General features: G+C 40.1%; 1 protein-coding gene across 1 annotated transcript; it reads left to right on the top strand.

Moving 5' to 3' along the window:
- Positions 1–7,718: 7,718 nt before the first annotated feature.
- On the top strand, positions 7,719–15,458 carry LOC133994441 (scavenger receptor cysteine-rich domain-containing group B protein). The gene is made up of 11 exons (XM_062433694.1): positions 7,719–7,854; positions 8,859–8,891; positions 9,598–9,636; positions 10,193–10,495; positions 10,622–10,690; positions 12,190–12,504; positions 13,260–13,337; positions 13,637–13,702; positions 13,906–14,220; positions 14,971–15,051; positions 15,142–15,458. The coding sequence occupies exons 1-11, from the start codon at positions 7,719–7,721 to the stop codon at positions 15,456–15,458; spliced, it is 1,752 nt and encodes a 583-aa protein (XP_062289678.1).
- Positions 15,459–15,630: the final 172 nt, after the last annotated feature.

Raw genomic sequence — 15,630 nt, 5'->3', positions numbered from 1 at the left:
GACAGACAAGAAGCAGAAACACAGAGAGGGAGAGCAAAATGTTCTGATCTCAATCCCTTAATCATTTAGCACCTTCGCATTCACTTAAATGAGAAAGTGTGTCCAAACTTTTGACTGGTAGTGTATCTGCGTGCCTATATGTTTATATACACAGGGTTGGGAAAGTTACTTTGGTAATGTAATAGATTACAGATTACTAGTACTGGAATATAAAATAAAGATATTTTATGAAAAAAGTCAAAAGTCTGGCATGAGCTTAATTGGTACTGTGAGACCATTGGTACTGTGAGACCATTTAATCTGTAACAGATTACAGTTACATTTATTTTGTAGTTAAATTACGTAACACTGTTACATGTAACTAGTTACTCCTCAACACTGCATATACAGTATGTTCTGGAACATTTGGCTTTGCTCATTTTGGACGCCTGTCAGAATGATTATTTGTGAATACTAAGAATCCCATTTTGCATGGCTTAACTCACTTTTATACACATTTATATATTGGATAATACATTGTATAACTATCCAATCTACAATCTAATAATCAGTTTGAAATGTTTTCTTATATTATTTTTAAAACTGAATTCTCCTTATCTAATTCTCTGCTGCTGTGATGTGTGACCAACCATCCCCACACTCACAGCGTTTCATCTGATCTAATCTGATCATCTGCAAGAATAGGAAAAAGAATATCTTTTGTGGCCATTTATCTTTTCTTCTTTTTTTGGAGATTAGCTTTATACATAATGTATTAAAGCCTGCAATTTGTTCTGGAATTACATTTCAAGTAAAACCTCTAAACTGTTTTCATTCACACAAGCCAAATAACCAGAGGCAGATGTAGTGCTGTCTCCCTATTTGCAAGACATTTGAGTCTCCCTTTTTCATTGTGACTCAGTGCGCATCCTGTTATTCATTGGCACTATGCTGCACTATTTATATGGCACATGGGACTTCAAACAATAATTTCCTTATTGGTTTTAATGAGCATAATATCCTCGAGGTTATTTAAAATACCAGCAGCATTGTGTTACTGGAATCTTTAATACAAGTTAGATCAAGTTTATTATTACCTTTCATTCATAAAGTTAACTGCTTTCATTCATTTCTAATTAAGTGTAGGAATTACAGACAGTACAGAGATTCATTCTAAATCCTGACATGTGCGTGATAGTGGTGATCTGTGTCACAGTTTTCACTACCTGCGATACGGAGACTGACTTCATGACCCACTTTAAATGATTGTCCAAAGACAAAGGTGTCAGGATGTCACACTGAAGTATTTGAGTTCAAATTCCAAAACTCTCGTAACTTGGGAACAAAAGCTCTGAGATAACCTGTATCTTTGACAGAAATAGAAACCATGACATATAACCCGAGGTGATCTGTGAACCAGCAGCCCCTTACGTATATACTGAGTTATGTAAAACACTGCAGACTCTGAGAACACAAACAATAGCTGACCTCACCAAATCATCAACACACTGACAAGACATCTCTCCCAGAAACTTCTAAAATCCCCCCTGAGAATAACCCATTTGCTCACATTGTGTAACTCTGCACAAATCCTCATCTGGGAAATGATAAGACTGGTCTTCCTTCAATCTTTTCTTCCTTCAGGCCTTTTGTATGGAATAGCTTTGTTTCTTTTTTTCCCCATCTTAGCCTTTTTAACTAGTGCAAACATTTGAGATCATTGTACTTCTCTGTAGTAAATATATCAAATTCAAACAGGTTACTAAGTCACAGGGAAAGCTGGTTTATGAAACCTTGAATGCTATGGAATCTTTTTTATTTGTTTAACTGTCAATGTGTGTTTATAAGATTAACATAAGCAGTTGCTACAAAAATTCAGACTCAAATATTAACAATATAAAAAAAAACACCAGTGTGAGAACAAAGTGAGGAAATTATACAGTCATTAATCTAACAAAGAGCTTCCTGTTCAAACCACAGGAGCTTTCACTCATAGTGACAGCCGTAGATCAGCCAGGTCAGGTTGTACTGCAGCTAATTACTGCCGACCATCTCACCGTCATTGTATATCTTACCACATCTCGGAATCCTTGTTATATGTGTTCGACAACATCCTGTCAGAGACACATGAACGTTCCAACACATGCTGGTCCAAGCTGGGAAAAGGGTGTCGTCTGTAGATTACACATCAACTGGGACTGTGAATATGTGGCTTTTATATACAAGACAAGAAACATCAGCAAAAAAGAAACACTAACATTATAAAACAGTTGTGAAACATTAAAAATCATTACCATGCTCTCTGTGGGTTTAATACACTGGCACTATTTCCATGTTGCTGTAGGGAGAAAAGGCATAAAAAAAGAAGAAACTCTCTTTATCTTCTATGGTGTTGTACATTTATTCATACCTCGGGGGCATATTGAAATGTGCTTCACATTTTGTATTTTTTCCAGCATCTATTAATAAAGATGAAGTGGCTGGTAATAAGTGTGGTACAGTAAGTCCAAAACACTTATTTATCACTTCTACTACTGTTACTGTAACATTACATTTATTATGTTGAAATTATACGACTTTAAATATGATTCTCTACAAGTTACAGAAATCATTTTGTGCCTGTGGCCCAATATTTTACAGGTACAGAGTTACCTACAGAAATTTATTTTATCAGGAGAAGCCCCTTAAAATCTGATGAAACAGTGATGGCATTACTGAAAACATTTTTAAGATGTGAAGAAAAAAAATACAAGCAAAATGATGACAGAAAATGGATGTTTGCAGGTAACTTATTCCAATCAGAACCTGAAACATAAAAACAAAAAGGATGATTAATTGGACATATAAGAAACAAAAAAATGTTTTAGAGAATTTAAATTTTAGTTAAAGTTAATGAATTTACAAATAAATTGATATCAGTGACGTCTTATATTAAGAAGCAACAATCTGAGTGTGACTCAAATTGTCCAATGGTTTGTAAAGAAAAGAACAGCCTAGTATAAATCAGCAGTCTTTGATATAAAACTGAGTGCACTAAGATCAGCTTTAGAGTTTATTTTTAGATTTTGGTAAACAATGTCAGCGTAGTCCATTATTGGTAGTGTAAGTTGTGAAATGTAAGACCATGCCTGGAACAATACAGACCAACAAAAACAAAATTTGCTTTGTTCATGACATGAAAGTGTCTATGTGTGGTTTAAAGGTAAGTTTTGATATTTCAGGAGATACCTGTGTTGTTTCATTTGTTAGGTTAATGGTTCATTTTGTATCATTTTAAAGCAGCTGTGATCAATGTTTTTATATTAACAATGGATCAGAAGATTTATATGTGAAAGGAGTTGCTCATAGCTACAAACCCCCCAGCAGTTCACCTCAGTTCTGTGCGAGCATTTTAGCATCTTTCCGCTTTGTTTTGATTGGCCTTCACTTTTACTGTTTAGATTGACTCTCACAGCTCTCATCCACATAGTTTCTAGCAATAGTGCCAGACAGCAATTTTAAGAAAAAAAACTCCTACAAACAGACTGTACGCTGCCTGCCCAGCACCAAACAACAGACAAAGTTAGCAACTAGCTGGTGAACATATTGTAGGTGGAGTATATAGCAACAAAAAAAGCCAAATATTTCCCTCATGAGTTCACAGACACAAAAATATTCACTTTCTTGGCTGAATATTTGTCTTACATTCATCAGGTGGCAGAGACATGACTCAAAATGAATGCTAACGTTCTTCCATGTCTGCTGTGTAAGTAGCTAATGAATTCGATATAGCAACTTAATGTAATAAAATGTCAGTGTTGTGTTTACAGCTTGTTTCTGCTGCCTTCTAGTGGTCAAATAATCAATTAATGCAGGCTTAAATATTTCAAAGTGAAAGCTAACGCTAATAATGGCTAGTTTATTTACCGTAACCACTATTAATACTGTTTGGACTCAGCTATTGTCCTCAGTGCTACATACTACTCAAATGTTTCCATGTTTTCTCACTCAAAATCAAACATACACATATTCATATTAATATCAGCTAGCTTCCCACTTTAAAACTAAACTTGCTTTAAGGTAGCAAGTTAACAGCTTTTCTTGTTCCATGGTAAGTAGATCTTTAACTTTGGCTGTCTCGGCTGTGTTTCTCAATCTGATCCTGGAGGTTTCAGAAGATTAGTTTAGCGTAACTCAATCCAATATTTGGCCCGACCACTGATTCAGGTGACACCACAGGAAGGAGTCCTGAATTGTTCCTTGATAACTCTGACAATGGCCACGGACAGCCTGCACGTTTCTCTGAGGCTCAGGAAGGATTAGCACTTGGAAGCAATTGCTATTAATCTGCTGCTCATTTCAAAGAGGCCCCAGGATTTTCCTTGTAATGAAACGTGCAATTGAAAGAACTATAGAATATATTGTAAGTCTGAAACATAAACACACTGACACACATAGTGACTAGCCTATGTTGGAATGAACATGGTGGAGGCATTAATTCATGGAGTGTGATAGTTGGGTTTTTTTCAGGGGAGGTACATGCTAGTTGAGATCTTCATGCGAACACATGGAGATTACAACAGTCTTGCACTAATACAGTATGTTCACTCAGCTGATTAAAGATTTCCGAGGTGCTGTAGGAACTTTCATTGGTCAAGTGCAGCCACATTGAGTCTTCTGACAAAGATTAAAAAGCCAATAAGTTCATGTTTGCTTTGCTTTGTCTTTTCAGCACTCGTCTGTCATCATCAGGATTCTGTTGAATTGTAAAAACGTTGTTGTGGGAACTACTGTGCACAACTTTGAGAGCGATTTACTCCAATTTTCATTGCTTCATCATCGTCTTTTGCTTCAGAGTGTTTCTTTGAGGGAGAGTCCTGCACACACACACACACACACACACACACACACACACACACACACACACACACACACACACACACACAGAGGCTCTGAGCCACACAGCCCTGTCTCTCTTGCTGTGACTGTGTGCAGAGATGAGCAGGACCGCACCTTCTGTGAGCGCTACCTGAAACTGGAGATGCAGGGGTACCAATGAAGGGTTAGCTTTCATTGTCTTTGTTTTTTTGGGTTTTCTTGTTTTCTGTTTGCCCCTCCTGCTTCTTTTAAGCATAGACGAATACAGGGCGTTAGAATATTAACATACAATGCTGTGGTATTTATTGTTTTTACATAATCTCTGTCACTGAAACCAGGTACTTATAGTCAAGCAGGGTTAAGGAGATGAAAGACCAAAAAACGTAGCGCTGGATGGATGTTAGAGTTTCCTGTCTCCATTTCTACACAAAGTTTCTGTGTGACTTGTGGAATTAAGCTGCTTGCTACTTGAGCTCTGAGGACAAATTGTTTTAGGTTTTTTTTTTTCTGGAGGAAAGCAAATTTTATTTCTATTTATTTTTTATTTTATTTTTGTTGTTGGTGAAGATAGATACTTTCACAACAGGTATGTATTTTTCTAAATACTAAAGTTTTGTTTATTCTTCTGTATTTGTTATATTTGAATATGTGAATAGTCTGATAAATTATTGTTTATGACTATATCTTTCAATGCAGCTTTTCTCTGTAATTCAAGTTGTTTTCCCTACAGCTGTATAAAAGGTTGACCCTTAGGGACAGATGTTAATTAAGATCTTCATACTGTGCAGTGCTGTAAAGCCAATGTACAAATTAAAATATTTACAATGTCAAACATATTCAGATTTAGTTAATTATAACTTTTTTTTTCTCAGTGTCATTGAACAAGGACATTTTTCAATCTTCTGTCATATTTTGACACAAACGACTTTGCGGTTTATTGCTCATAAAAGGGCTACATTCAGATACACATGCTGACAAATGCGTTGATTCTCAGTTTAAATGGCACAAAATTCTCCCTGTTGAAGTCACTGACATTGTTATTCTCTGGTTTATCTCAGGCATTAAGGGGTATTTTTGTGGGGCCGAGATCTTTCAGCTATTTTTCAGCACAGGGAAGTGAGAAGGGAGGGGAAGCAGAGTCCGACACAAAAGGCAACATTATTCCCCAGCGGATCTGCGCTACATCCTAACATGAATGGAGTATTGAAAAACACAACATTGGGGACTAGATTATTTTTCATCCTCCATAACTGAGCCATTTGTCCTGGAGTTTTGAGTGGTTTGTTAGTACAGTCTGCAAATGAGACAGCCGCGGTTCTCGAGCGCTGTGCTGGTGTTAAAATCCCCACCTCCCAATTGGACACACAATGATCTCTCTGTGGGCCTCAGGCCTTCTGCGCCGCACCTATTGAGACAAATGGCAGACCAGACCTGGAAATGTATCTGTCCAGAGCTGTTTCTCTGGCTGTTATTTAGTGCTGTTGTGCCACTAATGCCTCAAAATCTACCACAAAAGCTGCATGACATTGCGTTACATTTACCTGCGCTGAAGATAACTGTATGTATAAAGTACAGTGGCTCATTCGAACACCCCCCCCACCTCTTCCTCTTCCTCCTCCTCCTCCTGCCTCCTGCTCTCCAAGGAGACGAGAGGCGCCCCTGCAGTGTCATCAGGTGCCTAAGCGTTTTGGAGGGTTCTAGTGACAGATTGCAGGAAGCAGCGTTTATGCCTGACGATGGGGACCACAGAAAGCAGAAATGTCTTTTTGTGCCCCCAGGGCTCGGAATGTCCACTATCTCGAGGGGCCAATATCAAATTCTCCCCTCATCATCCCCTAATACACATTCCAGTGTAAGGTCAGGGGGAATTCTGTATGAGCGAAATGACAAACAAGCCAAGACCGAACCACACACTGTGTTCTCTTAATGACAACATGCTTCTATATACATGCAAAGATATCACTGAGTTGGGGGGCTTGCTTTAAAAGCACATGTGACATTTGAAAGTCAGTCATTGTACACTCCTGATCCCTCCAGATACAATGAGTGACAGTTATAACGTCCCCAAAGAAGTTTTATAACATACTTTTTTTACCTTTTCTTTTGGCAACGTATGTTAAAACTGTGACATTTTTTGTTTGTTCAATCACATCCTCACACTATAGTAAAGCCTATAAAGCATTCTCTTTCAGTATTTGATCATTTGCCATTCCCACTTTCTCACCTGACAAGAATGATGGGTATTCAGTGTCTGCCTGCAGTCCTATCTAGCTCTGATTAGTGAGTGATCGTCTGTAAATCCCAATATTCTTTGTCTCAAGGAAACCCCCTTGCATAAGACTACAGCACAGGTGTCTACCAAGCCTACCTTCCCCATCCCCGGCTAATGTTGATGCTGTGAAACCTGCAAACTAAGCTTCTCTGCTCATACAGCTTTTAGCGGCCTCTGTTACCTGCTGCCAGGTTGGTGCACGGCAGCCATTTTGTGCTTACAAAGCAACGTTACTGGACTCGCTGGACACTGGCTGGGAAATAGGGATGACTTATATTTTATCGACCGAGAAGTGCTGTTATGCCATCATCACTCACTATCGACAAAGTCAGCTGTGCGCTTTGCATAATCTCTGGAACTGATTTCTTTTTGAACTACACTGACCTCAGACTACCATCAATACCTACTACAGTACCACCACAACAGCTGCAGGCTCCATCAGAGAAAACAATCCAATATTATAATGAGGCTACACTGAACCAGGATAAAGAATAGTGATTGTTGTAGTAGTAGAAAATGGACCCCTAGTCTACTAAGCTTAGCTGTGTTAGCTTAGGACTTTGGGAAGCTTGACAGAGAGAGACTGAAAGTATGTGTGTGTTGCAGGCGGATGGTCAGTCAGGCAGCCATGCGAGGCCAGCGTGTGGTGGAGAGCGAGTACAGGTGTTGGAACCCGGCCGTCTGGCTCCTGGTGTCCTTGTTGGGATCCCTCGTCTTGGTGACCCTCAGTGTGCTGCTGCGACTCGGTGAGTGAGTGGGTGGTGTTGGGGTGAGGGGTGGGTGGTGTTGGGGTGAGGGGTGCTGTGTGAGATTTGACCAAAAACAGCTCAAGGCCTTCCAAGCTTCTAGATTTTCGGAGTTGAACTTTCTCCTATACAGAACATCAGAAAGTCACTTTGTAAAATCAGTCTAAAAATGTACTATAAGAGTAACCTCAGTATTTAATTGAAATGAATTTGCACTGATGAAATAATAACATCATGTTTCTCAATATGGTTCCAGTAAAATGTGGCGTGAGTGTAATTTTCATTGTTATAGTGAACAATGTGAAATATATATGTGAAAGTAATAGGCCTGAAAAGTTGTATCTATTTTAAGTGCTCAATGGCAAGTGTAAAATACACGCTAATTAAAGTATGTTATTTCCAAGAGGGGGTAATTTTTCATACATTGGCTAAGGACCAGAGGTAGGCTGTATGAAGAATGAAACTGATTCCAAGGCTTGATATACTGCTGTAACATTTTTAAAAAACGATTTTTTTTCCTCTTAAAATTTTTTCAGATTAGTTGTCTATGAATATCATTTTGTTGGCTCCTCCATACTTTACTAATACATACTTACCAAATTAATCTTCATTCAAGATGTTCTTGTGGGATTAGAGGAACGGTCACCACTGCCCAAAACTGAAAAAGGATTGACACATGAGATGATTTCTTGTGTTTCAGTGGCTTAACCACATGCTTGAGGCTTTAATAATGCTGGAGAACCGGGCGTATCTGCAAGTGAACTCCCTGTAGATGAGGGCTTTTGTGTCCACAGTCACTGTCTGCTCTGTGTTTACCAGTGGTACAGAAGCTGGCTACGAGCCCTCCAGCTGTTTTAAAGCGAGGATTGATTTCATTCACTGGACATTATGGATTAACAAATATATGGAACAGTTCATCCAAATGTGCTGACACCAGCTTATTTGTTCTGCCACTTAATATCGAAATGTTTGCCTGACTGACATTTGTTGTATTCTCATTACAGGAGACTTGAAAATAAACAGACGGGCTGTATCCAGTAAGTGATATTCAAGTATTATGATCCCCCTTAGGATAAGAACTGTCTCTCTACAGAATATAAACCACTATGTAACCTACATGTGACACCATAAACTGATGCATTACTCAGCCCTGAGGCTGATGTTAATTAGCTAATTAGAATGTCCTCTGTACAGACCCAGAAACATCTTCCACTGTGTCTTCACGGACACCTGGGAAAATATGGATTGCATCAAAACACACACATCTCTGAAATGTATATCACATAGCACAGTCCTGCTGATAAAAGATCAACTTTTGTTTTAATTCATACATTAATTGGCTTTTGGGTTTATTTGTTCAAGGTGAAATGGACAAGCATCAAATAGAGGCGCTCTAATACAGAGTACAACTTATTTAGATGTTGTATTCAGCCTTTGTTTTATCTTTTTGTGTGTGTTCACTTTCATAATACAATATGAAATTAAATGAACAGGCGGACGTATCTCTGTTGTAGCTCTTGTGCCGGTGCAGTATGTGGTCTAAACAGGCTTCCTGTTGTGGTTTCAGGCTGTGTCTAGTGTTACAGGAAAATAGATATAGTAGATATAGAGTACAGTAACTATGCAAGGCCAAGAACCTCCTTTCAACAAATAATTTGACCATACCCTCTCTCTCTTTTTCTCTCTCTCTCTCTCTCTCCCTCTCCCTCGCTCTCCCATATCCCCTCCTCTCTCCTGTTTCAGCCAATACCGTGCAATCCCCCGAGAGGACGCAGTACCAAGGTAAGCATGAGCTTTACAGCACCTGCACCTCCACAAACCTGTCCTAGACACTCATGTTCTGAGGCCACGTCATGAAAACCTATCAGTGGCTGGCTGGCTGTGTGTCAGTGAAAGAGAGCACAGAAGGTATATCAGTGCCTGGGGCTTTCTAAACAAGGTCACTTTCCCAGCTCTCCATTTCTCTAATCCCCTCAATGACTTATTTGCTATGTAACCTCCCACCCACCCTCCTGCATCCACCTCGCTCTTGTCCAGGGAGTCATGTGGCTTATTGTGTGCCTTAACTTGGCAGGATTAGACTTATTCCAGAAGGATCTCTTATTTTTTCTTTCAAATTAACCGTCATTACATTAGGACCCAACCAGTCCTCTCTTTTTCTTCTCTTCTGTTCTATTTACTTCTCTTCTCTTTTCTTCTCTTATCTTCTTAAACCTTTATGAACCTCAGGTTTTGTTAATGAGGTGGCACAAACATAACCAGAGACAAAGAAATGTCCCCACTTCCCTCAAAAAGAGAGAAAGCACTAACACATATAATTTCCTTTTCTCCCCCAAAGTGCAACTGGTGAATGGACGTAACCGATGTGAGGGTCGCGTGGAGGTGCGCTACAATGACACATGGGGCACAGTGTGTGATGACGACTGGGACATGGTGGATGCCAAAGTGGTGTGTCGGCAGTTGGGCTGCGGATCGGCGGTGGCGGTGGGCAGCAGCTCTCAGTTTGGTCAAGGCTCAGGGCTCATCCTGCTGGATAACGTGGACTGCAAAGGAAGTGAGACAGACCTCAGTCAGTGCAACAGTCTGGGCTGGGGCATCCACAACTGTTACCACTATGAGGATGTGGCCGTTACGTGTAGAGGTAAAGCCTTTAATATAAACTTTAGCACAGGTATTGGTGAATCATCTCTTATGTTTGTAACTTTGGTTAAAAAAGAGGAGAGAGTAACTATTCCTGCTTCTTTTTTCATGTTTCTTCTGCTGCCAGAACCATCAGTGGTGGGGGCAAAAGGTTTCGGGGGTCTCACAACACCGTCCTCCAGGAACGCAGGTTTAGGTAAGTGCTCACTGCTTTTATCTTAATGAGACTGGTCTTCTGCCAACCCGAGAGGTCACAGAGGTATATTAGTCTTTAAAAAATAACGTTAAAAAAATGATCCAGATTTTGAGTTTCCAAGAACTCAATTGTAATTTTATTCAAAGTGATCACAATATTGAGGCACTGAGATTGAGATAATATACTGAGGAATATGTGACAAATAAATTCTGACTGTATGTAAACAAGATGTGTATACAGTAATGAAACCACAGTATGTAACTTATTATAGTCCTTGGCGATGACTGTAATAAACTTGTCATTTTTTATTTTGACCAAATAAATTTTCTGACTGTTTACATCAACATTAGATCCAACGTTAAATGTGTCTTTTGGAAAACTCAAACCACAGCAATATTTGGCTTAACTCTTCAGTGAACAGAGCTGATGAAATGAGTCCCCCACCTCCAAAAATGGAACAGTGCCATGAGGCTGATTAGCAAAAAAGGTTTATGGACAGATGCTACATTGTCTCTCCACTGAATAAGTGTGCACTTCTCATTCTGATGCTCAATTTCTCAGCTTTACAGGATATGTTTGTGTTCCGAGGAATTAAACTTGAGGCCAGCGTTTCTGTATTTGATGATTAGTTATAATCTATTATCAAAATCTAACACACATAGACAGGTGGTATGCCAGATGTTAGGGCAGGTTTCATTAAGTAATGAAAGATGGCTTATTTTTGGATGTGTGGGTCAATAACATGCAGGAATCCTCTTGAGATGAGCACACACACACACACATCTAGAGCAAACATGATATGATTGCACTGGTATGTTCAAGGTCATAAATACTTTTTTTTTTTTTAACTGGAGAAATCATTTTGTTTCAAATTGTACAAACTGTCACTAAATATTGTGGCGGACATCAAAGACACAGCTCAGTGGAAAGTATATCTTTAACCTCTCCAGGGGAAATACACAATACAGCTCAAAGGGCTCCTGAATTCCAGGCCGGCTCTATTGTTTCCTGGGTTGGCCTTTGTTGCGGTCTACGTGTTGTTTTTCTCTTCTATCTCAAGTGGATCATAAGACACCACAGTTTCAAATTTAGTTTACATATGACGTATCCAGCTGATCCTCCAGTGGCTGTCATGAATCCTGCTGGGAATGGGCCAAAGCTACCCAGATTCATGACTTCCTCTCAGGTGAAGAGCATTTATAAATGATGGGCACATGAGAACGCCTATTGTCTCTGTTAACGGTGTGTTTTTGTCAGTCCTGAGGCGTAAGGTGACAACATCTGTGCTCATTGCAATATTAGATGTTCACCTCAACTCTACTGCTTTTCATTTTGTGCAATCACCGCATGTTTTGTATAGGCCCACACACCCTTCTCCTTTCTCATTTCCTCTCACGCAAATCCTACCTGGTACCATGTGCTCTGAAACATTTAGAAGTTGAAGAAACCTGCAGTGTCTTAAAATACCAATCCTTATAAACCTCTCTCTCTCGGTTTAGGAGATGGCACCGTTCGTCTGGTGGGTGGACTGAACTCCTGCCAGGGTCGGGTGGAGGTCTACTACCAGGGAAGCTGGGGGACGGTGTGTGATGATGACTGGGGCAATATCGATGCTGAGGTGGCGTGCCAGCAGATCGGCTGCGGCCACGCTGTCTCGGCACACACCAACTCCTACTTTGGCTACGGGACAGGCCTAATTCTCCTGGACAATGTCAACTGCCATGGCAACGAGCAGCAGCTGTATAAATGCAGTAGCCTGGGCTGGGGGAACCACAACTGCGGGCATCATGAGGACGCTGGGGTCACCTGCACTGGTATGCTGCTCTCAGTCATGGTATAAGCACAGACAATAGGATATATTTTATAATACAAACAAATATCTCAAAAAATACAAAAGTTTTATCTTTTCTTCTACTGTTTTTTACTACTGATGATGTGTGGTCTTGTTATTATTAGTGTTATAATATTAGTGGTAATATCAGTGGCTATGATACTATAATACTGATTATTTCACTTAAAACTGCTCTGTGAGACATTTACTATTACATATAATACATAGATTATTAGTATTGATGTATTACTGTTTAAGTAGCATTTTACTGTTGTAGTGAGTCTAGGTAGTGCTAACTTTTTGAGTAACAATTAATCATCAAGCTCATCATATGTCTTCTATGTACTGTAAAATCTTAATTTGTATTAGTAAATGATGAATATGGTGGAGAAATAAATACAAATAGAATAATACCCTCTGAAATGTGGTAGAACAGAAGTAGAAGTACTTCAAATTTGAAGTACATACAGCATTTTGATAAATCTACTTAGTTACATTCCACAAATTGGGTAGAAAAGCGTAAAATCACACTTTGATCCTTTTGGGAATTAAGTCATGAGAGTTAAATTGCGCTTTTTTGTAGTTGTAGAAGAAGGAGGAGCAAAGTAGTATAGTGTAGTTTTGGGTATCGTTATTAGTAGCAGGTAATACTAGTCTATTATTAGTGGAAATGGTAATAGTAGTGGTTGTACTGCACATGTAAAATCATTTTTATGTTTATCATCTACCCAGGTTTAGGATCCACTACTGCACCTCTTGTGATGAACACTCCTACCGGAAGCCAGAGATCAATCTGGCTTACACAGGGCACTGCAGGTATATCGTTTGTATGTAGCTTAATGTGTATGCACAGTATCTGATGTTCTGCCTTCACAGTAAAAAATGTAATTTGCACTTTTGTAAAATGACCAATAGGGGGAGCCATTTCTCCCTGATAGTCTCTGAATGTGTCCCTGTGCTGTACAGTGACATAAGATACTGTGGTGATACTGTGGTGATACTGTGGTAAACAGCAGACTAACCATACAATGGTTATTACAATGTGACAGTTGTGTGATGTGTTTGTTGTTTTGGGTCATAAGATAACTTTGTCATGTGTCATATTTTCCCACCAGCAACAACCGAGGAAGTTACAGTCACACAAAGTACAACAACTGTTACCACAACTGCCCAGACAAAAGGTAACAATATTAAACTGATTTCTCCTTTGTAAACATCTACAGTATACAACTACAATAAATCCTGAAATTTAAAAGGTGCCATCAACGTAGACTCAGCTTCTTATACTACTGCCTTATATGCAAATATCAGCCAAATCTGATTAGAAAAGCATACTTCTACTCTAAATTTGCAGTTATGTATCTATCTATTTCTTCCTGTGCAGGCAAGCTAGCCATTCGTGTGGTGAATGGAAACAGTAGCTGCCAGGGTCGTGTGGAGGTCCTCTACAAAAATGTTTGGGGCACGGTGTGTGACGACGATTGGGACATGCCCAACGCCAACGTGGTGTGCAGGCAGCTTGGTTGTGGCTTGGCAATCGCAGCCAAGTCTAAGGCCTACTTTGGCTATGGTTCTGGTCCGATCCTGCTCGACAATGTGGAATGTAATGGCAACGAAGGGGAGCTGTCCCAGTGCTTCCACCTGGGCTGGGGTCAGCACAACTGTGGCCATCATGAGGACGCTGGAGTTATCTGTGCACGTAAGACTTAACTGGACAACTCTGACGTAATGCGATGCCGAAGCAGGTTACATTAAGCAAACATTCATAACATGCACAAAATACAGTAGGGAATATCTGTATCTACATAATAACACAACGCCTATCTTACAGTAAGTCACCCACTTCCACTGAACTTGTACTTCCTATTTATCCAGTCATCTATGTCCGCCCTGCTGAGCTGTCCCATTGCAATGCATGACTGTTGTACTCTGAGGAGGAGACAGCCCAGAGAGCATGAAAAATACAGTGAATGAGTCAAGGCACATCAGCGTCACTGCTTGCCTCCAGGCCAAATTTCAGTTCTTTGAGGCTAAATAGGAAGCACATACAGGCTTCCCTTAACTTACAGCACATCATTCAGCTCGATAGGAAAATGTGATTATACCTTTGATTTCTAACAGCAGCATGTTTTATAAGTGCTCTTGAGAAATACTGCCCTCAGCAAGAAATTCAAATTGACAAAGTTGGTATAATCTATGTATGACAATCAGGAATATAAACATAACAATTGCTGAAATTACTCACCAAGTTTGCTGTGAAGTATGATGTCTCTGTGTCATGGTCATAAAAGAAGCAAGTCATTGGCTTTCTACTGTAGTGCGTATTGATCACTGCAGTAAGAATGAGGAGGACAGCCTTGCTAATGCTTTTGTGAACTGATATTTCCTGAGTATGCATGAGACACAGAAGCATCACTCAGCCTTTTCTGTTCTCCTCTGCTTCCTCTAGCTTTTATGCTCAACATTGGACTTGCGCGTGACTTTAGAGTAACAGAAAGGATGCCAACCACCACCCAACCACCCACTGAAGGTAGGCCAAATAAATCTTCAACTAGCACAACACCAGCTCATGTTTTCATCTATTTGTGTGTGTGTGTAAGATACCTCTTTGTTTCTGCAGGAACGGTGAGGCTGGTGGATGGCCAGCACAACTGTGAGGGTCGAGTGGAGATGTACTCCAATTCTGGATGGGGCACAGTGTGTGACGATGCTTGGGACCTCCCTGATGCACAGGTTGTATGCCGTCAGCTCGGCTGCGGGGAGGCCATGGCGGCTCGGGGACAAGCTTACTTTGGGCCTGGCGCAGGAACAATCCTGCTGGACAATCTCAAGTGCAGCGGTACGGAGGCCTCCTTGCAGCAGTGCTCCCATATATCCTGGAACGTGCACAACTGTGACCACTCTGAAGATGCTGGCGTCACCTGCTCACTGTCGTGATTTCAACAGAACCAAACTCCCACCTTCGCCATGAATAAGGAAGTGGGCGTACCAACCTGGGACTTGTAAACATTATGTAAATAACAGCTTTCACATTGCTGAAGGAATACTCCACCAACAACAACATACAAAATAACTAATATGACAATATATGACTACATACTATAACTAT

This window comes from Scomber scombrus, chromosome 14 (genome assembly GCF_963691925.1).
Source record: "Scomber scombrus chromosome 14, fScoSco1.1, whole genome shotgun sequence".
Lineage (NCBI taxonomy): Eukaryota > Metazoa > Chordata > Actinopteri > Scombriformes > Scombridae > Scomber > Scomber scombrus.
Note: the sequence above shows the minus strand (reverse complement) of the source record. Positions and strands in the feature narration are given on the sequence as shown.